The sequence below is a fragment of the Malus domestica genome, chromosome 15 (genome assembly GCF_042453785.1).
Source record: "Malus domestica chromosome 15, GDT2T_hap1".
NCBI classification, from domain to species: Eukaryota; Viridiplantae; Streptophyta; class Magnoliopsida; order Rosales; family Rosaceae; genus Malus; species Malus domestica.
In genome coordinates, this window is record NC_091675.1 from 37,153,122 (window position 1) to 37,179,128 (window position 26,007).

The following is a 26,007-nucleotide window of genomic DNA, read 5'->3' on the forward strand; positions in this document are numbered from 1 at the left end:
CAGAATGCGTTTGTTGGGGGATGACAAATTCAGGACAATATTGGGATTACGCATTAGCTACTCCACTTCCTCAAGCTCAGGAAACCGAAGTGTAACTTCGAACTCAACATCAAGCTTGATATGCACAAAGCCTATGACCTTGTGGAATGGGATTTTCTGGATGCGCTAATGGAGAAGATGGGGTTTCACCCTTGCTAGTAGAGGCTTATCATGGGGTGTGTGAGTTCAATTAATTTTGTTGTGATCCTCAATGGTCAACTGGGTAATAAATTTACTCATTCATGAGGATTAAGGCAAGGAGACCCGCTATCTCCGTATTTGTTTATGATGGTTAGTGAAGTTTTGTCAAAGATGATTAGTAGAGCCACTGATACTAAGCAGCTGCAGGGGGTTCGGATGAGCCCTCATGGCCTCTCCATATCTCATGTTTTCTTTGTTGATGACACCCTAATCTTCTTGAAGGCTGACAGTGTGAGACCCTGAAATTTTAAAGTACTTAGAAAGTGTGGTTATGAATTTTGGAGTGTTTTCGAATTTTACGATTTATAGTTCATTTTAAATGGGTGATAATTTTACTTGAGTTCAAACATTATTTTGAGGTAAAAATATGAAAGTGGACGTCATTAAGAGTTCGTAGCATTTTTCGGATTACCTTTTAGAGCTAAGATGAATTTTTAAGGTGATTTACATATTAGACCAATGAGTAAATGACACGTGGCATCCATTAAGTAGCTAGCTTGCCAAGTGACAACTGCTGGAGCTAGACAGCAGGGGGCTGGTCTGATCGGTTAGTGGCAATTTAACCACATGGGAAGTAAATGATTAGATTGAGTTTACATGCACTAAGCTAGAGGTGTCAATAAATTTGAATGCAATCAACACGTGTTTGTGACTCATAGTTTTATAGGAGGAGTTGTCCTATTAATGGCTTAGTTTATCCAAGAGCCAAACATATTAGATGCGTTGTCCATTTGTTCCAATTAGAGCATAGGGTGAGTCGGCATAGCATTACTATAAATAGGGACATGCATTTCTTATTTCCAAAATCCGAGTGCATTGGTTATACAATTCATGAGGAAGCCATGCAATATAAGATATATATATATATATATATATATGTATGTATGTATGTATATGTATGTATGTACATGCGTGTATATAAATATTATATATGTTTAGAAAGAGATTAAAAAAGAAAATAGAGTGGAAGAAATACATGGCAATAAAAGTGATCAAGGAACTTGCTCAAGTACATGGAGCTTAGCTATTTCAGTAGTGACATGGATCTTCGTTTTAGCTTTGGAATCAAGGCATTGGTGAGGAATATTGCTTGCTTGGCTTGAAGACCAGGTAAGGGGATCCTCACTTACCCTAGTAATGGAATTTTGTGCATGTATGTATATGTAAATATACAAATGCCTTTTAAAGCTGCATATATTTTATTGTGATAGAACCATGAGGAAAAATGGTTTTGTTTTATATCATGATATGCATGTTGTTTTATGTTACAAATTAAAGTGATGACTTGAGAATAAAGGGGGCATAGCGACCGCCTTGGGTTTCGATCCCCTAAACTTCCAGATGGGCTACTACGAAGGGATTAGTACCGCTACCTTTCTAGGAGAGGTACTTGGATATCTAAGGATAGATCATTAAAGGACACTCTTGCTACACCTTACCATAAGTATGTTCATTTGAAGTTGGTCCAGGTAAGGGGGAAGTTGATAATTAGACTGGTCATCAGGCATGTAGCGATTTATTGGGATCCCTATTTTCTTTTTAAAAGGAAATTGTGTGAGCATACAGTCTATTTTCGAAACTAAACAAAGCTTTTGTTGTGCATCGATCATTTTCCTATAGTATACATAATGTCGTATGTTATTTTCAAAACTAGCTGGGGTGGATTCCCTAAGGGGGAGCGATGAACGTTCGTGATGCTCACCCCTACTTTATTACAGGACCAATGCACCTACAGATAGACAAACTGGACTAAAGTCGAGACTAGCATTGTTTGTTGCTTGTCAAACTCTCGGTCGTTCATTGCCTCATCGTCTTGAAGGAATCTTTTGTAGCCAAACTCAGTTCTTTGTACTTTCCAAATCGTACTAAAGAGTTGGTTTAGTATGATAATTACCTTAAACTCTTTGATTTTGTTGTAGATTGTGAAGTTCTTTTCCTATGTAAAATTTTTATCCAAATTCAATTGCCTTTTTACTCTTTGTTTTACCAAAATGATTTCTGCTTCCGTACTACTTAAAAATAAATTATTTTATTCCCCTCAAATAGTCTTACGTTCTATTAGGAATTTAATGCTATAGTGTTGGATTTTAACACTATAGTATTGCGTTACAAATAGAGTGTGACACTGTTACATGCTCGTTTTTAGAGCGTGACAGACAGAATGAACTGCATTAACTTGGGCTGACTAATTGAGGCCTATTGCTCGGCTTCGAGCCAGGCAGTGAATCTTCAGAAATTGTGCGTATTTTTTAGTGCCAATACCCCCATGGTAGTTGTGGAGAAGCTAGGGAACATTCTCGGTATACCGATGGTTTCCGATCCGAGGACCTACCTGGGGGTTCCTGCAATATAAGGTTGTTCTAAGAGCCGTGGACTCACTTATGTGAAAGGTAGAATGAGGGAGAAAATCTAACGGTGGAAACAATGCACTTTATCATAAGCCGGCAAAGAGGTTATGATTAAGGTCGTCGCTCAAGCTATTCATGTGTACCTAATGAATTTATTTAAGTTTTTGGATGCAATTTGCAACGAGCTGGACTCCATGATTTCTGGGTTTTGGTGGGGGCAAAAAAATGGGGAGCGAAAAATTCATTAGGTATAAAAAAACTTGTTCGGTCTTCCGAAGCATAAAGGGGGAATGAGTTTTAGGAACTTTAAAACCTTCAATGATGCTCTCCTTGCCAAGCAATGTTGGAGGTTGATTACGTAGCCAAATTCTTTATGGGCTTTGGTACTCAAGGCCAGGTACTTCCCACATTGTTCTTTTCTTAATGCCCAACATGGAAGCCGAGCATCATGGGCTTGGACCAGCTTACTAGTGGGATTAGATATTTTGTTGAAGTGTGCGGATTCGCAAGTAATGAATGGGCATAATGTGCGGATTTGGGTAGACAGGTGCTCCCATCCCTCCCTTCATGTCACTAAGGATACTCGGGTGGAGACTCTTATATGTCCAAGTTCTAAAACTTGGGAACTCAACTCCCTTCAACCCTTCTTATCTATGGAGAAGCTCAACCCCATTAGTGATACGCATATTGGTGACTCAATGCATAAGGATAGGTTCATATGGTCGGCTACCAAGAATAGATTGTACTCGGTGAAATTCGGGTACCACTGGGTTTAGTCTCGAGCTAGCCCCCAAGCGCCGCAACATCATTCTTCATCCCGAGTTACCCTGGCTCGGGTTTGGAAGTTCATATGGAAGCTTCAAACCAGCAAAGATCTGTAATTTCATGTGGAAAACCCTCCATAGAGCATTGGCCACGATGGAAGAATTATATAAACAGTGTTCTACCCTAAACCCGACATGCCCGATATGCCACAACCAAAAGAAGTCAATTGAACATTTACTTTTATTATGCCTATGGTTGGAGACCATCTGGTTTGGAGGGGTTCTTAATCTCAAGATTGGTAGGAATGAAGTCTTGAATTGGATGGAATGGTTATACTCATTCTCAAACCTGCATGTCGATGAAAGTGGGGACTGAATGTACTTACTATAGTATATAGCCTTCACGTGCTGGCATATATGGAAAGCTTGGTGCAACCTTTTGTATAATCAAAGACCAATCAACCCAGACAAATCCTATGTGCAATTACAAACTCGGCTAGAGTGTATTTTGAAGATGTCCGTGAAAATCAGATGCCACCTGCCCCCACCCTGACTGTGGCTAATCAGTCGACCTAGATGGCCTCCCCGCTACGCGGTATACAAAAATTAATGTTGATGCTAGTTAGTCGGTGACGACGCGATCCGGTTTTGTGGGGATTGTGTTGCGAGATGTTTGGGGTCTTTTGTGGCAACGATTAGACATGCCATTCGGGCTCCTTCTATTGGAGTTACTGAAGTCGTGGCCCTCCTCAAAGGTTGTGAATTTGGTATGGCATTGGGGATTCGAATGGTTATAATTGAATCTGATTCCTATGAATCCATTTGCTCTCTTTCAGATTCACTTAAAAATGGTAAATGGGAGGCTTACCCTTCTTTAATGAAAGCTAAAAGCCTAGGGGAGTCTTTCCAGGACTGTCGCTGGTCTTGGACTCCAAGATCAGCCAACATGGCGGTGGATTCGTTGGAGTTGCAACAGTGTTAGGAGATGTGCGATGTTTCCTGGGTCAACAAACCCCCATCTTCGTTAGTTCATGTGCTCAAAATGATGGTTTACCCTGTCCTCCTTAATGTAACGGGGGTAATGGAGGGGGTGACGCGATAGGTTAGCTAATGCGTCTTCCTTGTAACTCCCTCTACTGCTTGATGTTTTCTTTTGCATTGTTGTTTGCTTGCCTCGTTGTAGGCTCTCCCTATTATGTTTGGCATCTTTGCCTGGGTAATGAATTCCCCAATTTCCAAAAAAAAAAAAAAAAAATTCTTAAAAATTGCTACGAAAGATTGACTTCTATCAGAAATGATAGATTGTGGCATTTAATTAAGATGAAACACCTATTTCACGAAAACTTCAACCACCTGCTTAGCTATGTAAGAACAAAGGAATGAAGTGAGCATACATACTTTGTAAATCTATCAACAATCACCAAAATTATGAGAACTTGTCGAAACATAAATTAATCACATCTAATAGGAAAATGACACGTGGAATATATGTCCAATATAATAGTTTTGCCCTTAACGTCGTGAGTTGATGATAAAATTCCCTTAAGGGAATAAGATGCAGTTTGTCCTATAATTGGGCTTTTATGTTACTAACTGACCATGGGTACTTTAGGTTGCCCATGATATATATTAGGGGCTCTCTAGGCTGCCCATAACAAGTCATTTCATCAACCCATACCCGGTCCAATGGTGACAAGGCATTGACTCTTCAGAGTCCCCATTTGGGTGTCCACTACACCTGCGCTCTTACTAACATGGACTTTTAGAGGACTACGTAGACTTTCCTACATCATTAAGGACTACCTAGTATACTATGCAACCTCCCTTCCTAACTGCCTGCTAAGGTTTTTTTTTCCCATAAATAGCCAAGTCAATCAAATAAAAGGGTAATCGCCACGTACTAATCAGAATACTCTCAAGTACAAATTTCTTCTCTATTATTTTTCTAACTTAGGCATTAGATGCTCTTTGGCGGATAAACCCTCCTTTTTTTTTGGGTGTTCGTCAATTAAGCTAACGGTGTTTGTTCTCTTGTAGGTGAAATTTCATCAAATTAGTTGTGAATGAAATTTGCATCCACAAATTGGTGTTTTCATTGAGAGAAAAATTGAGTTACAACTCAATGTGTGCTTGGAGATCAGAGTGAAGAAAATAAGCCCTAAGAGCATCTCCAATGGAGATGTCAAAAGATAAATGTCAAATGTTAATTTGATGGCTAACGTAGTAATGTCATTTTTTTTTTCTTTTTCCAACCGGTATGTTTTTTTGTTATAAATGATATTTGCAGGACCTATTTTAAAAATAAATCAATTAAAATAATTTTTCAAGATCTATCATTGGTGCATTAATGAGATTCACATAATAAAATAATTAAAAATTATTTGACATCATCTTTTCTCATATGTCAAATTTGACATATGAAAACTCATATGTCAATACACATAGGATTAACATATTGGTTGGAGCTTGCTCCTACTTTCAAATTTGATTACATGACATTCCACTTAGGATTTGACATCTCCTTTAGGGATGGTCTAAAAGGCTTTCTTCATTGTTCTTGGATCTTGTTCACATGGAACAACTATGGTGGATACACAAAGAACAGCGAGCAAGAACAACAATGGCCAATCCTCGCAATCTAGGATTTCCATGGAGTCTCTGAGGCCTTAGAATATGAATTCAAAGTTTTAGTCGATCACAGTCTCTGCCAGACCTTTTATTTGAGGATTATAGCTGCTTTCGTCGAAAAACAGGATTGCCACGACTTCATCACGACCCCAAATCACCTCAATTGCCGCATTAGTACCGCGGTAGGACATTGTGGTTGCAACACCACAACAACAGTAGTAGTGGTGACAACAACAATAACAACAACAGTTGCAACAACAACCACATGCAAGGCCTCATCAGGTTCAGTCGTTCCCCTTCGAATAGCCATCTCCAGTTTGGCATGCTTTTATAGAGTTGCAGCCACCAGCTCGGCTGGTCATCACCAAATGGTATCAGCCTCCACGAACGATCCATGCAAATAATCTTATGGCTTGTCTTAAGCCCATTGATTTATAAACCTTAGCTCATGTGGGCTTTGGCCCATTAATGCAGCGTCTAGTGGCTCTGCTTGTAGTGCATCACGTGTCTGCTAGCAGACCCATGCCAGAGCAAACCACTGAGTTCTATAACCTTTTATGAAACCAAATAGAAACTATGCACGTGGTTTCTAAACCTCTCTAGGACTACTGTAGGATTCTAGAACCTCTCATGGAATCATACATGATGTAGAGATTTAGAACTTTGCATGGAATCAAATAGAGTAGCGTTCCAGAACCTCTTAAGAAAATTGGATTTCAGAATTACTCATGGAATCAGAAAGAAACACACTAGGATTTCATAGCCATGCATGAAACGAGAAGTTAAGTATACAAGGTATCGACCTTCTACTAGCCCTTTCAGTTTGCAATCATTTCAAGTAAATATAGATGTATCATTTCAAACAACAAGCTGATGACTAGCGATAAACACATTTTATAAATCCATGCTATACACAAGTAAGTAACAAGGGAATATGCAATATATTTTCACACTATATTACAATCACTTACCAGAAATCTCGACTATCAGCAATCCTAGAATGAAGATCGGAGCACTCAGACACGATGAACGCCTATAAAAATACACATATTATCTTAGAATCCTAAAATAAATGAGTTACCAGAATAAATCAGGGCACGTTGACCAAAAAGTCAGTTATCATCAAAGTGGCTCCATTAGGGTTAACAACCAAGATTCTCCAATCTGTAAAACTCAAACGTCACGTTTTCGTTCCACAATTCCTCAAAGGTCAGACAATCAACAAATAACATGCTAAAAATTGCATGACAATCCAACAGTCGGATTATCGTCAATCATGAAAATCAAACGGCTGTACAATTATCTCAAAAATTTAATGATCGAACCATCGCATCAAATTTCAACAATCGAACCTTGAATATGGACTCAAGCTTTAAGAACATCTCTATGTCCAAAAGCCATGTCACTGAGTTTTCCCACGCCCTACCACACACGCCACTGTGCACGGTGGTTTCTGGCAAACGGAAACTCAGTTTCCCGCTAACTCCAAATTTCACAAAATTTTACAAGCATGTAAAGCTCAACACAAGGAACAACTTTTTTACATGTCACGAAGTCCAAAAGGTAACGAAAGATGGCCAAAACCCCCAGGAAAGCCACGATGCCGAAACTTCCAAGGCTCGCCATGTCGTTGTTGGAGGTCCAATGACAATGATTTTGGTCGAGTTTTACCCTTAGAGGACGGGCTACAAAACCCAGGTTGTACACCACCATGTTCGTTGCCTGAAAATGACGAGTACATAACCAAGGGTTTTAGGGTGTCCAAGACTTTCAAGCTGAATTTTATCATCTACAATGGTACTCGTGTGAAAATGACATGGGGTTTCAACTGGGCTTAACGATAATTTAACCCTACCAACCTCGTTGATTCCTGATCCTGGTCTAGCAGAGCTGAAGGGTTTCGTTTTTGGAGACCTGGTTTTCTTACTTCCATAGGTCAGACTCTTTCCATTTATAGTAACTTTGGTCTAAGTAACAAAAATGCCCTCCAACTTAAACACTTCTAACTTCTTCGTTCTAATTCCGAATTAGGCACTGTTTGAGCCTATGTGCTAGTGGAATTAACCTCTATCTATTTGTTCACCTCGAAACACCAAATTGAAATGTAAAATGACCAAAACATCCTTGAAAACGTTTCCTAAAACTAAAAATAAATAAATAATAAATTCTGGGAGGAGATAACTATTTAATTCAATGATCATATGCTTTTCGATTTAGGTGATTTAAAAACAAAAATAAAGATAGGCCCTATAAGCACCTCAAACGGGCTCAAGTTATTATTGTTGATGAGAAATAGAAACTAGGAGCATGTTTACTTAACAAAAATGGAAAAAAATGATACTGGAGAGCTTAGAAGTATAAGAGGTGAGAAAATCGAATTAGATCAACTAGACCTGGCATTCGTATCGTGTTTCCCGTGTTCATGTCGTTTTCGTGTCATACCCAATATCTTAACGAGTTGTGTCGTGTAACACCCGTTAAAATAAACGGGTAAAATGACCCGACCCGAAATTGACCCGATAATATTAACAGGTAATATGACCAGACCTGTTACCCGTTAAGGAAAATATATTTTAAACCAATAAATAATCAAATGAACAACATAATACTAAATAAGTATATACATACCATATTATCACATTCAAAACATAAAAACGCATTTATCTTTCAAGTATTACATATTTACATACTCAAAATAAGAGCAGAATAAAAAATTTAAAAAAAAACATTAGAACATTACAAAATATCAAATGTTCACATTACAAAAGATTTGCACATTTTCTTACAATCAAACCCTTCAATTTTCATCAATCACCATGGGAAACGGTATTGGAACTTTGGCTTGATATATTGTCTTCAAGAGTTATATTGATGATATTTTCAGTGAGGCTTTCTATATTAGCATTCTCTTCTGATTTATCCTATGCCTATTGTTTAAGTAAAGTCTTTAATAGTTTTTTAATTAATGTAGAAGTGTGAAAATATAGAAAAAATATATAAACGCTCGTAATGACAAGTTTTACAACTTTCGTGAAAGGCTTAACTTTGAAATGTGCCATTATAATCATATAAATCATAGATCAAAATTTAATTGTCGATTGTTGCTTACATTTATGCTTCATTTTTCTCACCAAATTTCCTTTTTTCAGATTTTCTTTTTTGAAAACATGATCTATTAGAGGATATAAGAAGATGAACGATTCAGATCATTGATATTATGTTCAGAGTTTTACTGTTAGTGAAAATATTGCTTGGTGTTTATAAAGTCTCTACAAACTATATAACATCGACTTATATTTCAAATAACCGTAAATATCGGGATGTGATATTAAAGATCCGAACCGTACATCTTCCTACATCCCCCAGAAGATCATGTTTTCAAAAAAAGAAAATTTTAAAAATGAAATTCAATATAAAGAATAAAGCCTAAACGACAATCGACGGTTAAATACAAATTTAAGGTTTATGGATTATAGTGTCGGATTTCGAAGTTGACCTCTTCACGAAAGTTGTAAAGCTTGTCACTACGAGTGATTGTGTATATATATATATACACATATATATATATTACATTTCTTACACTTCTACAATATTTATTATTAATTTTATTACTTTTACACTCAAATAAAAAAATACTATTCATGACGGTTTGGAGGGTTTTAAAAATCTAAACAATAATGTAGGTGTAACCATTGTCTACTTGTGGAGGAATGATGAATCACGAGTGTTTATATATTCTTTCACATTTTTCATACTTGTAGGGATTTCTTATTGCCTATACTAATACTATACTAATTGATTTTAATTTTGGACAAATAAATAAATAAATGAATAAAACTTATTTTTTTTAACTTATATAGAATAATAATACAAAAATATATATTTAATATAGAATATACCAATATATACATTACGGCTATTGTATTTTATAATAAATTTTTAGTAATTAAGCTTTAAAATTATAATTTATTTTTCTTAACGGGTCGAAACGGGCTACTCACGTGTTACCCGAATATATACCTGTTAAGAACCCGTTATTAACGGGTCACCCGATAATGACCTGATTAGTTATCGTGTTGACCCAAAACCCGTTATTTTGGTGTCGTTTTTGTATCGTGTTACCGTGTCGTGTAAGAAACTGCCGGGTCTAAGATCAACTAGATTCCCTTGTTGATCTAATTCCTGATTTTTACATATTTGATTACGAGTTTTGGGAGAAAACTTACACTTTTTTTATTTTTTTACGTATAAGTAAACACAGAGGGAAGTATAGAAGTAAAATAATTTTATTACCCATATTTTAGTAAAGCAACAAAGTCAAAAATCAAAATAATTCCAGTTATGTCAAGTAAACATGAATTTTGAATGCAATAAGGGTGGGTTAAAGTTTAATTAGGCCGCTAAAAAACAGGAATTTTTTTTTTTTTTCCAAACTCCCTATCTAACATCAACCGAAGCTCACTACATACTGAAGCTCACCGCATATGTAGGAGTTGGGTGTGATTGCATAAAGAGTGCAGAGCTATGAAAACGTTTTGGACGTTTGCCTAGTTTTCAGACTGCCCTATTAAAGTTTATTTATTTCAGATTGCATAAAGAACAGTGTTTCCGGTGTTCCTTCAATTGTTATTGTTGCAGGGTTTTAACGGTTTTGAAATCCCATTGATCCTTCCTAGTAGTCTCTGGAGTCTGTCTATCTGTGTGGGTATTGGGTATTGGATTATTGGGTAAGATAGAAATAGGATGAAGTTTGAAAGGGAGGTAAATTTGAAGTGTTTGATTGGGCAATTCCAACAAGGGTTTATGACTTTATCTGGTTCAAGCTTGATTTCATCGGTGGCTGCTCTTCTGGGTGTTGCTGGTCTCTTTGTTCTTGCTCTCAGAGGCTCGAAATTCGGCATGCTAAACACCTTACACTTGGAGTGGCTGCCTTTTTACAGGTATTCCCACTTGTTTCCATTTTTTTTTTTTAATTTTTTAAATTTAGTTTCTGTACTTATACTCTTGTTTGATTTCTTTTGTTGATTTATATATTGATTAGAAATTGAAATCCATTATATTATATGTTCTTGATTAAGACCATTGATCGGGGTAGAACGAGATTCACATTCGCTCACAAGATCAGGTGAAATCATGTTTGGAAATACTAGGAGAACATTATATGTGTGCTTGTTTGTGTGTGTCCGCATGGTCGTGTTTGTTCACCTATAAGTGTTTGAAGATGGAAGTCGATTACATTATATGTATGTTCTGTTTAGAAATCAATTACGTTAAGTGTTTCATGAATTAGAATGATTTTATGTGATTTATTGTTGGATGTTTTAATCTTCGGGCTCTTGCTAGCTGTTCATACTTTCAACCCTTTCCCTAGAAGGTTTTAAAGGAATATGAGTTCTCAGCAGCTGGCAATCGCGTCGATGGCTTCCCTCTTGCGATAGCTTTGGCTACTTCGTTAGAATGTTAGTATTAAGCCTATTGGAATCGCTTGCCGTTTGTTGGAGTTAAAATGTATACTGGAATGCTTTTTAAATATAAAACTTGGTTCAATAAGACATCATATGTCATCATGTCTTAAGAATATATAACTTTCTGGCTTTTCTTTTAGCTATTCCAAACTAATTTATAATATTTCTGTAGACCTGCGCGTAGTTGGTGGAGGAAGAGTTGTATTAAGTCCGGAAAGTGATGCTTGCAATGGCAGATTACATTCAGAATTTCGATCTAACAAGCCAGCAGGTGCTACTCTGCCTTCTAAATACCATAACAACTTGAGTAATCAAAATTAAATATCTAATATGTAATATGTACACGTAGGATGCAGCAGAAGCATTTCTTCATCTTCTGTCCTCTTTAAGAGAAGAATTTTCAGATTGCTATCTTCCAAATCAATGTTCTTTGGCAGAACTCTGTGCATCTAATTGTAGGATTATTACTCCAAAGAGTCTGGAGAACCAGAGTGAGCAGGCAAGGTGACAGCAACACTACCTTGGGCCATTTGATGGAATTCTCGGTAGCATCCTCACGTGCCAAAGTTGCTCATCACAGGTTCACATGAATTTCTGAAGGAACACAATCATGCACTAATTTGAGTGATACTTGATCTCGTGTATGCTCATCACAGGTTACATATTTACCTTCCTTTATTACATAATTACAGTTAAGTCCCTCAAGTATTTATACGAGGTCTAAATACGAGGCCCTAAATATGGTATAAACAGTAGTCCCCCAAGTCTTCAGTCAAGAGAGTCTTTTGGCTGAAGACTTGAAATTCAGTCCATGTGTGGGCTGAAGTAACAAAATGATGTCTTGAACTGATGCTCGATATGAGGCAATGCTCAATCTGAAATAACGCTTAACTAGAAGTAGCACACGTTGCGCGGCTGCTCGACTCGTGGCTTATGTTGCCTTGGTTGGCTCGGCTTGCGGCGTTTGAAGGTGAGGGAGTCCCTTTTATAGAATAAGAGCTCGCTCCTCAATACATGAATGATGGGCTAGAGTTGATGCTCTCTAATGATGGTGAGGGAGTCCCTTTTATAGAATAAGGGCTCGTTCCTCAATACATAAATGATGGGCTAGAGTTGATGTTCGCGGCGAGGCAGTTGCTCAATAGGTGGCGATGCTCTCTAATGGTGGTGAGGGAGTCCCTTTCATAGAATAAGGGCTCGTTCCTCAATACATAAGTGATGAGTTAGGAGTGATGCTCGCGGCGAGGCAGTTGCTCAGCTGGCGGCGTTGCTCTCTAATGATGGTGAGGGAGTCCCTTTTATAAAATAAGGGTTCGCTCCTCAGTACATGAATAATGGGTACTCTCTAATGAAAGTGAGGGAGTCCCTTTTATAGAATAAGGGTTCGCTTCTCAATACATAAGTAATGGGCTAAGTCCCCCGAGTATTTTTCATGAGGCCCAGTTGAGGCCCAATATATGGTACATAATGTAGTCCCCCAAGTCTTCGGTCAATAGAGTCTGTTGGCTGGAGACTTCAAATTGAATCTATGTATGGGCCGAAGTGGCGGTTGTTTGGAGGCGGTATTTGTATACCCTGCACTGAAGCTTTGTAGGTGAAGCTTTGCAAGTGAAGCTTTAAAGCTAGAGCTCTGTAAATGAAGTTTTCGAAGCTGGAGCTTTTGTAAATGAAGCTTTTGAAGCTAGAGCTCTGTAAATGAAGCTTTTGAAGCTAGAGCTTTGTAAATGAAGTTTTTGAAGCTAGAGCTCTGTAAATGAAGCTTTTGAAGCTGTTTGACATGAGTGATGCTCATGAATGTTTATGTTTATTGACATGAGTGATGCTCATGGATGTTGTCATGAGTGATGCTCATGAATGTTAACATGAGTGATGCTCATGAATGTTGATATGAATGATGGTCATGAATGTTTATGTATGATTGTCATGAGTAATGCTCATGAATGTTTATGTATGCATGACAATGCTCATGTATAATTTGGAGTACTGGGCGTACTTTTGATCACCTGGTTGGTGGCATGAAGGAGAGTACAGGTTGTACATTTCATCACCTGGTTGGTGACATGAATGGCTAGTTGCCAAATTAGAGTATGGGTTGTACATCTCATCACCTGGTTGGTGGCATGAATGGCTAGTTGCCAAATGATATTAGAGTACGGGTTGTGCATTTCATCACCTGGTTGGTGGTAATAGCGGCAGGTTGCCGAATAATTTTAGAGTACTGGGCGTGCTTTTGGTCACCTGGTTGGTGGTAATAGCAGCGGGTTGCCGAATAATTGTGGAATACTGGGCGGGCGTACTTTTGGTCACCTGGTTGGTGGTAATAGCGGTGGGTTGCCGAATACTTGTGGAGTACTGGGCGTACTTTTGGTCACCTGGTTGGTGGTAATAGCGTCGGGTTGTCGAATAATTGTGGGGTACTGGGCGTACTTTTGATGACTTGGTTGGTGCTATTTTGGGCTTATGGGCCTTCGCTTTCCACAACATGCTAACACATTTATTTTGGGCTTTGCCGTTTTTTGTTTTTTTTTTTTTACCCTCTGATGGGGTTTTTACAAATGTCTCCGAAAGATAAAATAAATTACATCATTCAGAAATAACAAAAGTAAATTACATCATTCTAGTGGGATGTTTATTCCTTGCTTTTGCTTTTGTTTTCTGCTTTTCTTTATGCTTTTCTTGATCTCCCCGCTCGTTCTCTGTCCACCCATGTTGTTTTGTAAGGTCTCTTTGCTTGCAGATCCACTTGCTTTTCTTGGACAGCCTGGTCGTGCCTATCCATTCTCACTCCTCTTTTTTCTTTTTCTTTTTTTCGCTTTTGCTTTCTCTCTGTTCACTACATGTTCTCCTGCGTGAAGTTATCATTGGAAAGCTGGGAGATTGGGACACTGAGGGCAGCTTCCTGGGCAGTGAGCTTAGCTTCGTCTTGGCGGACCCATTGTTTTGGGGTTGCAATTGTTCCAATAAAACTAATTACCTTCTGATGGGCTGTTAATAATCATACCCAGACATGCGGCTGCTCTGCTTTCTCAGCGACCTCTTTTTCTTGTTGCGAAAGTTGGTCATTCTGCACGATCTGATGCATTTTGATACCCAATACATGGCATGTGGATTGAAGCAGAATTTTGAGCAGCTGAAAATGATGCTTTCGATAAGCAACTTTCAAGTTAGGGATAGAAATCTTGCCGCGGGGTACTTTACGCCTAGGATTATAAGATTGCACAATAGCCAAGGCCACCCATTGAGGACGATTCGAGTCCATCTCAGGCTCATCTGAATCCTCATAAACTCTTATAAGGTGAAGATCACCAAGATGCAGGTCACCAAATTCGGAAGCTCGTTGATACGTATCAGGGATACTTGCAGATAGCTTGGACAGTGCATCAAACATTCCTCCACGACCCTAGTGTCCAAAATCATCAACACAGCTGTGAAATATTGGAAAAAGACCACCAGCCGGGCGTCGAAAGCTTGCAGATCGTCGGAGGCTTGCAGATCTGACTTTTATTAGACTTGAAATTCACTCTAATGAGTAATTTCCTTTCAGGCAGGGCGTCATGGGTATTGGGGTTGTTGAGGATGGATCTAGGAGACGGAGGCGTGGTGTCGCCCGTCAGTCAACGGCTCAGCTCCGGTGGCTTTCAGCTTCTCTCGATTGCTCTGCTGCAGCAATAGATCTCCGTCTCCTTCGTAAGCAAGTATCCATTTTCGTCAACAGATCTTCCTCCTCGTTGCCGGTCCAGCGCCGTTGCTCTCCACACTGTTCGAGGACGACGAGTCCTCCATTTCCCCAACGCTCCATTGATCAGAAATGCCCCGAAGACCCCGGAGACGGTTGAGATTGAACCGAAAAAGGAAAATTGTTTTGCCGATTGCGTGGGTGAGGAGAGAGAGAGAGAAGATAAGGCATTTTTTTTAGAGAGAGAAGAAGCAATAATTGGTCTTATTACCAAAACGGAAAGACCCAGAAGGTTGAGGAGTTGTTGAGAGTGCCACTACCATTCTGTTTCTGATTCTGAAAGTCTGAAATTTTAAGACTTAATTGAAGAGTTTGCAGTCTCTGTAAAAAGAGAGAGAGAGAGAGGTTTCTGCGGGTGTCTAGATTTCTGGGAAAACTTTAAGTTGTTGGGGTTTTTTTTTTTTGCAGATTTTGTAGATTTACGGTGGAGGTGAAAAAATGAAAGAGAACCGACATAGTTTTTTGTGTCGATTCCCACAGACGGCGCCAAATGTTGATGCACAAAACCGGAGGTCTTGGAACAACGTAAATCCGACCGTGAATCTGCATGAAATGTAAATGACACAAGATGTATCATGGTTCACCCCAAGGTTTGGGCTACATCCATACTGATTGTATTTATCTGAGAATATTTGTGAGGGAGAAAGTGTGAGAGCTTTGCTCTAGATAGGAGAGACTTAGGGTTTATGAGGGTGAGGAGACCCTTTTATAGAATAAGGGCTCCTTCCCTAATTACATATTTACGCCTTTCTTTATTATATAATTACATTTAAGTCCCCCGAGTATTTATACGAGGTCTAAATACGAGGCCCTAAATATGGTATAAACAAACGGTATCATTTAATTGTGGATATTTCAGAGTTTGACTCTTTATTTTGCAGATATCATTGAATTTCGAATCTTTTCACAGCTTGCCTCTTTCACCAGTCCTTGATGGTGGTGGCACAATTGTATGTGTAGTGTGTACTGAAGTTTTCACTCTTTGATATTATGTATGTTGAGCCTATCACTTGACTTCTGCTCTTATGATTGCTTTCTTCTAAACTAAAACGTCTCCTCTTTTACCTTTCCTTTTTATTCTTAATCAATTCTGTTTTTGTACAATGTTAGATGGTTGGATGCACCTTAGAGGATTGCCTGGAGCAGTTCACTGCTGCTGAGCAGGTTGAGAATTACCACTGTAACCATTGTTAGCACATTGCGGCAGTTGATGAGTAGATTTTATATTATATATTTTACCCTAATCTTAGTATATTTTGGTTAATATTTTGATAATTTGAATTGTATTTTCAATATATGATTTTCGACTTCCTCTGGAGCAAAACAGGACCAAATGGACGAATTTTGGAGTAATTCCAGTTAGAGGACGTTCGTGAGTCAATTAGCTTGATCGTATCAAAATTTGGGATTTTTCCACCAAGCGGTTATTTTCTGGCGATAAAATAAAGGAGCGATGTGCAATGCTGGAAAATGACGTTTCTGGGCTTAAATTGCATTCTTGGAGCCCAAGAAGACCTCAGATGGGTTCGTGGCCTTCTGGAGAAGTGTTCAGAATATTCCAAACATTAAATCCAGCCATATTGGGCCAGTTTTGGAGTAGCTTATGGGTCCAAAACGTGGCTGTTCAGATTTTAGGCGAATTTTACCATTTAATTTAGGCTTATGTTTCTTATTTTATTGGTTTTTATTAACTTTAGTTTCCTAGGGTTTGTGTGAGGGGGGCTTAGCAGAACCATTTTTCAGAACGTTTTATATTATGCAATTTTGGAGACAGAGAGAATTGGGTTTTGGAGATTTTCTACTTGAAGGTGCTTTCATTCCTTTTCTTAATAATATTTTTCTATGATTTTAATTATGAATATGCGTAACTGATTTTTTTTGCTAGGGTGAGGCCATGATCTTTAGCAAGAATATGTAGTTTCTTCTTAATTTGCTTATGAATTCATGCATGCAAGTTTTGAATTGTTAATCACCGATTTAAACTATCTATTTGTCTTAGTGATTCGCGACCATTAGGATATTTAAAAAAGTAATTTGATGCAATTTTGGCGGAGGCCTGTCCCTAAAATTGACTAAGGCTTCTTGTGATTAATATGTGTAATCTCTTAGGATGGACGACACGTTTTAAGGGTTATATGTTTTTTCAAAAGGTTTTCATAAAACTTAATGAGTCTTGCATGTTCACATTCGATCTGGACACCACGGACGGGTTGCATGTTAGATATACGTTCTATGTTGGAGGTTCCAAGTAGGATATATTTTAGGAAAACCTAACCTTCAAATTATGCATGCATGGTTCATAAGTAATTAGAAGTGTTACACAGGATTGTTAGAGTGACGGCGGAACCCTTGTACTTTGTCACTTTGATTCTAAAAATTGTTTCTTTCTCTTTCTTTAAAATTACAGTGTTAAGTAATATTTTTAATTAAATTCGTTTTTCTTAATTTAGGTCATTAAATCACCCTTTTCCAAAATTTTGTTCTAAATAATTCGTTGAGAATTGTTTTGGCGTTAATCTATATAAATTAATCCTTATGGAGAACGACCTTGCTTGAGCCAACTATACTACGACAATCTTGTTTCTCTTGCAAGTAATTTAGGTGTTTTTAATCCTTTTGCGCAGGTGGTAAAAATCCTATCAAAAAATTTGCGCCGTTGCCGGGGATTAATTTAATATAGATTTTTGTTGATCCTATTCTCAATTAATTATTCCCATATATAATTTTAAAAAAATTTAATTTAATTTTTTTATTTTATTTAATTCTCTGCAGATTGTGCATTTCATGGTTTGTACCAGATCACAAAAACAGCAACTTGCAGATTTTGATTCTGAACCTGAACGAACAGCTAGACAGAGACGTAGAGAGAAGAATCTGCAGTGAAAATCTTCACTGCAGGAAACAATTTTGCATAACCTATTTACTGGGGTTTTGGATAGTACAGAAGTTATGGCATTTGTTCTACCAACAGCGGGACAACAACTAAGGGAATCCCTGGCAGCTCATGCTACAGAGGTGCCAAGCTGCATTACCTATCCTGAAGTTGAAGATGGGTCTACGTTTGAGATACGGCATCATATGTTAGAGATTTTGCCCTCTTTTCACGGTTTGTCAACAGATGATCCTAACATGCATCTAATTGAATTTCTGATGGGGTGCAAAAATATTTTGGTGAGAGGATTTTCAGCAGAATCTATCAAACTCAAAATTTTTCCGTACACTTTGAAGGATGGTGCAAGAAAATGGTTACTTACACTTCCATTTGGAAGCATTACTTCGTGGAACCAACTCAGTGCTGCGTTTTTAAGCAAATACTACCCAGCTTCAAAAACACTTGATATGCGCACTCAAATTTTAACATTTGCTCAGAAACCTAATGAAGCGATTCATGAAGCATGGGAACGTTATAAGGATTTGCTTAGGAAATGTCCACATTCAGGCATTAATGGTGACACTCAGATGAATTTATTTTACAGAGGGTTGAATTTGACTACTAAGACTCTTGTTAATGCTTCTTGTGGAGGAACATATTCAGACAAAAATGCACTGCAAGCGTATCAATTGTTTGAGAACATGGCGACAGAATCTCAACAATGGGCAATTGATATACCTCAGACCAGGGGTGTTTTTGAGATGTCCAGTGGCTCACCTTATGTATATGCACAAATGGAAAAGATGGAGAAAAAGTTAGAAAATTTTGTGGCAAAATTTGACATGCTTTTACAAAGAATGGCAGCACCTATGCAGCAGGTTGCTGTCCAGCAGCCTACTGCAGCAGCTTGTACCATTTGTGGCATCACAACACATGATTTTACAAGCTGCCCGCGTAGGGACGCATATCCGGAGCATGTTACAAAACAGATTAATGCATTCAATAATTATCAAAGGCCTAGGAATGATCCCTATTCAAATTTTTATAACCCGGGGTGGAGAGATCACCCAAATTTCAAGTGGGATAGAGATCAAGAGGTAAAACCACAATTTCAACAACAAATACAGCAACCTGCTGCTCAAGCTAAACCTTCTTGGGAAGTTGCAATTGAAAAATTGGCAGATCACACTAAGGCAAGTTTTGATGCAACAAAACAAGAGATTCAGAAAACCAACCAAAACATTCAGAACATACAAGCAACAATGAAAGATCTACAACAACAAATGGGGCAGCTTTCACTCCAGTTTTCGGGCAGAGAACCGAAAAATTTTCACAACCAAACTATCCCGAATCCACGTGGCAATGCAAATTGTAATGCTGTCATAATATTGCGTTGTGGTAAAAGTTATGACAACCGTGATGCAGAAAACACAAAAAACAGTGCTAGAACTACACGGGCAGCACCTGTGCAGCCACAAACAGGTTCTGAAATTTTTGCAGAATCTGCACAGCCACTTGACAGATCTGAAAATACTGCAGTACCTGCTGCAGAAACTACAGAAAAGTCCGAACAAGTTTATGTGCCACCTATGCCATATCCGGAAAGATTGAAGCCACATGCAAAAGATCAACAATTAACAGATTTCATGAAGACATTGGCTAAAGTTCAGATTAATCTACCATTAATTGAAGCAATCAAGAACATTCCCTCATATGCCAAGTTTTTTAAAGATGTGTGCACAATGAAAAAGAAGCTTGTGGATTTCGAAAAAGTGATTCTCACAGAACAATGGAGTGCAGTTTTATTACAAAAACTGCCACCAAAGAAAAAAGATCCAGAGAGTTTTACAATTTCATGCACAATTGGAAATTCTGATTTTAAACGCGCTTTAATTGATTTGGGTGCTAGTATTAATTTAATGCCTTTCTCTGTTTTTCAGCAGCTGGGATAAGGAGAAATCAAACCAACATCAGTTATTTTACAGTTAGCAGACCGTTCGGTTGCTTATCCAAGGGGTATTATTGAAGACCTTATTATCAAAGTGGACAATCTCTACCTTTCAGCAGATTTTGTGGTTTTGGATATGGACGAAGATATGCAAACACCAATTATTTTGGGGCGCCCATTCATGGCAATTGCTAGAACTTTGATAGATGTGGAAGTTGGTGTTGGAAATGTGCCCTAAAGCCAATCATATGATGATACTTTACGGACATTTCACATGTTAAACTAATCTAGTTTAACTATAAAGGGCAAAGATTATTGTTTGAGCCGTCTCATATAAATGTTATATGCTTAAACGATAAAGTCCAAGGAATATGTGATTGGAAGAATGCGATCTAATGAAGTTAGATTCATGAGACCATTCTTTCGTAGACACATCCTAAATGTTCCTGATCATAGGATTGTCAATTGGGCATTGACAGTCCGTTAAGATCGGTACGTACTGTGTCTTCTCTCAAGGAGAGTGACTAGTCTCGAGTCATTGGTGTGTGTGACATCAAGTCAAGTACGTAGGTGCTCAATAGAGAATGAGTTCACTGACCACGATCAACGAAGAGTTCTCATATTCATGTCACATGAGAACTCATGGTTGGGATAATGCAAAGTAGTCTTTTGACCTGAGGCATCACAGTTGTCTTGTGGTTAAGTACTTGATATTTGATTATGTCAAAGTCACCCCATCGGGGTGTCCACGGCATCATTGGGGTTAAGCCACTTAGTCATGGAGACAAGTGAATGCGCAACAAGGGATCTCTAACCTTCAAACCGTTGGGGGAGAATACTCTATGATATGATTTAGAATCTCTGGCCAGAGTATGAATGAGATTTAGAAAAGTCGTTCTAAATCACATTCAAGGTAATCATATAAGCACACGAATCACATTGGATAGTAGACATGAATAAATAAACTATCAAACCAAACAATGTGGTCAAGAGTATTGTATTAGAGAAAGACCGTATTGCATTTGTAATCCTAAACTGAATAGGTTCTCCACCTCTTCTGATTAGCTTGGGTAACCATGATATGCTGCTAGGTGTCACTCATGGTTTGTGGAAGCCCTAAACGTGTGTAATCACTAAAGGGAGAATTGAAAGTAAGTTTCAATTCACAATCGATGTAAAATGGTTTTAATCGCCCACTGCCTCGCTAAAAGGAACCTAATGGATCGTACACCGTGTAAGGTGGAGATTGAAGAAACAATGGAGATGAGTAAGAATAATTAAATGGTTTAATTATTTATGGCAAGGATTAATTAATATGTTAATTAATCAAACGAATAAAGTTCGTTAAAGACCTCGGGATAGTTTTGGACCTCAAGGCCCAATGGGCTTCGAACGTCAAGTCCATTGACTTAAGTTGTATGACAACTTAATGAATAATGATTCACAAAGGCCCAATTAGGCCAATAATATCCCATGGCCGGCCATTTAGTTTTGGAGTGGGTTTTGGACTTATTTACAAGTTTGCCACTCCAATGAATTAAGGTATAAATATGACTTTATAGCCAAAAATTCATTTAGGGTTTGTTTTGGAGAAAATTGGAGAGAACATGTCTCTCCATTTCTCTCTAAAGAGGCCAGCCCCTTGGAGGGTGTATCTAGCCATACTAACTACTCCAAGGTCACTCATTTCTTCTCCAATCTAACATTGGTGAAGATACTTAGAGGTTCTCAATTTTGGGAACTTGGAGAAACCTTTTCATCCATCCAAATCCATAGATTTTAGATGCAAGGAATGAAGGCCCTGCCCTCTCTTTGGGTGATTAGCCTTTGCTTATGCAAAGAGGAATCTACAAAGGTATATTTCTCAACTCACTTTGATTTGAGTTGAGTCTTGGTTCACCAATCTACTAGGCTTTGAATTTCATGGTTAATGTTTTGTTTTTAAGTGCATGCAAGCATGGTTCCGCCTTTAATTGTTAATTGCATGCTTATAGATGTTGCTTAAATGAACATGTTTTCACAAAATAATCCTTCAAGTGGTATCAGAGCCTAGGTCTAGTAGTTGGTGAATCCTTTTGGGTTTTGTAGTTCATAGTTTGTGATTTAAAAGTTGTAATTGTTACAAGCTTTATTCTTGCTTCTTTGAATGTAAATTTTGTTTGAAAATTTGCCATCTCAAATGTTGTAGATGTAGTTCATATGAGCATGAATATTGGAGCTAAAATTTGGTGCCATGCTTTTGGGAAAATTCGGCCAAATACATAGGGTGATTTTTTGGGTTCTTGTTTGACTTGTTAAAAGTGTTTTAAAGTGACTTTTGGAACCCCTATGTACCCTAGTTTGGTTAGATGTTATTTCCCTTAAGTTTGAATGGTTTTGGAATGTTTTTGGGTGAAAAATGTTCATGGAAAAATTTTGGGTTTTTCATGAGTGTTCTTCATTGTTCTTGACATTTTTGCCAAGAACATAAAGTTTTGTGTTTTGATTCAAAGTTTTGATTTATATCATAAAGTTTATGTTTTATGTTTTTTCAAATGTTTAATTGTTTTAGATATTTGTTTAATTGGTGTAAGAGATATTATGGTGGGTGTGTAAGGATTAATTTCCTTTCACACATACCACTTGCACCACTTGCATGCTTTATGTCAAAACTCACAAATCAACACACACATCACTCCCTTTCTTCTTCCAAAACCGGCCACCCCCTAGTGGGGGTACTTTTGGGGCCTTTTATGCAATTACATAAAGTTTTGATACTTTTGTGTATTTTCACTTTGGCCCAAAAGTTTACGTTTTTACGTTTAGGTCCAAAAACGCTAAAGGACAAATTGTTTTGCTCCTTTAATGAAGTTTTTACATTATTAAAAGTTTGGGTTCTAGTGTAATTTCATGAAGTAGTGGACTTTTGTGATTTTACAAAGTGACCCCAAAAGTTTTTGTTTTTGCAATATAGCCCAAAAGTTGAGGTTAATTGCAAGATAGCCCAAATAAGTTGTGGTTATTGCATATTGGCCCAAATTAGATAGAGAACAAAATTGTTTTGTCTCTTTAAATGAGAATTGGATTTTCATTTTGTTTAGCTCCATTTAAATCAATTTTATGGATACAAAAACCAAATGAAAATGTTGCATTCAATTTAATTAGTTAAAGTGTTAATTAATTAAAGGGTGATTATGAACCTAAGCCTAATATAATTGAGCTATGTGAAAGGCCGTTTCAAATTTGTTTGAACCATGGGAATGTGTAGATTAGATTTTGGTTGTAATTTGATTTGATCAAATGTTGTAAAAGAGCATAAGCTCTTCTTTACTTTAAAGTAATTTATTTTGATCAATTGTTGTAAAAGAGCATAAGCTCTTCTTTACTTTAAAGTACTCATTTTCTTGTTTTATTTGATATGCATGAAATTGAAGTAGTTGGGTCCAACGCCCCTAAGACAACACGCCTTAATGTGATTAAAAGAGTAACTAAAATCAATCTCCATCCCTAGACCGAGATTCAACACTAGGCTCGTGTTGAATCTAAACAAAGGTTCATAGTCATCCTAAGGCCCTAAGGCAACTATATAGTCCATCAATGAATGCAAACCTTATGTTAGTAGTATCATATACTCTTGCTTTAAAAACCGTTTTATAAGCATAGTGGGAGTATTATATACAACTAAAAACAATCAAATGGACCAATGGTTGTAATAGGACCAAAATTGTTTTAATAAAGATTAAAATGAATGTTTATATGTGATGAGACCTAAAAACCCTCAACCAAACCATTATTAAGTTGATAAGCGTGAGAGTGCTTTGAACACTCTTTCATGGCCTTCCACCGCGGTAGGCTCCGATCGTTTGTGACTTGTACACCGGCTTCACCCTATAATGGGGGAGTACAAAGTGCATGCTTACACTCAGGAGGAGTTCTATATACATACATGATGAAGTGAGGTAGGCAACGAGTTTAGCCAACATGATATAATCCTGAGGCTATGCTTGAACCCTTACACGAACTAGGCATGGTGGGAATGACTTAACTAAGTGCAATGACGCCAACATGATATAATTCTGAGGCAATCATTCTCTAGAGGCCAAATTAGATGGGTACTTGCAAGAGATGCAAATGAGTAAGTGTACTCTCTCATTATTATTAACGCTAGCCAACATGATATAATTCTGAGGTGGGCTTGGTAAGAGTGAGCCTCCCATACCCTACTAAGAGTTTCCTCCAAAACTCTCGAATTCCAATGAGGGATATGGAATTTGCCAAAAATAGTGGGTGGTGCTATTTGATTTAAAGACCCGGATCAAATGGCTTAAAATCAATCAATTTATATTCGTTATGTATTTGTTTACCAATATATTTGCAAACGCTATCCAACACTTGACAAAGAAAAGCCGAATGATTTAGTTTCCGGACTTGGTACAAAAATCCCAAAGATTGTCTTAAATGGATTGTATATGTACCTAAGTAGTCTCATCCTCACAATCTTCCTATTGATAATGTACCATTGGAAGAAAATGTTAGATAAGTCTATCATAAGGAGGACAACACTTTTAATGTCATAATTCTTCAATTACAAATTGTTGTATGAAGAAATAAGAGTTGCTTTGAACAACCCTTTAGCTAATGCAAACATTAGTGCTTGTTTCTTTGTTATATGAACAAAGAACTTGAGAAGTAAGCACAAGGGCATGGACACTTTATGTGCCATGATTCTTCACTTACAAATTGTTGTATGAAGAAATAAGAGTTGCCTTGAACAACTCTTGAAAGTTTGTAATTATGTTTAGAACATAATGGTTGGTTGACAATTCTTTCTCTGTGGTTGCATAGTTCAACTGTGCATCATTGAGAGTTCTGCTTTGAAGTATTTATTCTCTAAAAAGTAGGCCTGGCAATTCCTGACACGACCCGATAACCCGACACGACACGACACGAAATTAACAGGTGTTCGGGTCGCCACGATAACGAAACGGGTCATTATCGGGTAACCCGATAAGCACCTGTTAAGATAACGGGTTTGTTCGGGTATACACGTGGGTAACACGATACACGATAAGCAGAATATTAATTTAATAATTTATAACCCTAAAAAAATACTATAATAATTATATATATATTAATTTAACAATTTTATACCCCTAAAAACTATAATAATTATATATATATATATATATTAAATTAACTATAATAATTATAATAATTATATATACTATAATAATTATACCCAAAATATTAACTATAATAATTATATATATATATATATATGAAATTTTATACCCCTAAAAACTATAATAATTATACATACAAAATAAATAGATTTAAATCTACTTAATAAATAAATATATATATATACACACACACACACCATTGAACTTCATGGGATACGAATTATACGAAACTAATTTCAACGATCCAACCGTCAAACATGTTTGTATATACTTCGAGATCGCATACGCCAAAAATTGCAAAAAACAAACATTCAGAGAGCAAGTAACGGGACAAAACTTTTTGACGGTTATAAACGAAAAATCACGATTTAACGGTCATTTTAACTCCGATTTTGATGATTTTTTACAACCACACTCCTTGACCCTATATGAATACAATGATTGAATTCAATCTTCAATTTAAAATATTTACACTAGTGGATACCACAAAATCTTATGTTATACTTAATAAAAGTATGAATAAACTCTTAAGTATTAGTGAATCTATTGTTTTGATGGGATACTCATTCTACAAAACTAGTTTCCATGATCCAACCGTCAAACATGTTTGTATATACTTCGAGATCGCATACGCCAAAAATTGCAAAAAACAAACATTCAGAGATCAAGTAATGGGACAAAAGTTTTCGACGGTTATAAACGAAAAATCACGATTTAACGGTTATTTTAATTCCGATTTTGATGATTTTTTACAATTACACTCCTTGACCCTATATGAATACAAGTAATGAATTCGATCTTCAATTTAAAATATTTACACTAGTAGATACCACAAAATCTTATG

The 26,007-nt window shown here is 37.3% G+C and overlaps 1 protein-coding gene and 1 non-coding gene across 2 annotated transcripts; one reads left to right on the plus strand and one right to left on the minus strand.

Moving 5' to 3' along the window:
- The first annotated feature begins 18,130 nt into the window (after positions 1–18,130).
- On the plus strand, positions 18,131–20,005 carry LOC139191895 (uncharacterized). Its single transcript, XM_070812926.1, has one exon. The coding sequence runs from the start codon at positions 18,131–18,133 to the stop codon at positions 20,003–20,005; it is 1,875 nt and encodes a 624-aa protein (XP_070669027.1).
- LOC114821867 (small nucleolar RNA R71) lies at positions 18,518–18,625 on the minus strand. Its single transcript, XR_003769704.2, has one exon. It is a non-coding gene; the product is annotated as a small nucleolar RNA R71 (small nucleolar RNA).
- Positions 20,006–26,007: the final 6,002 nt, after the last annotated feature.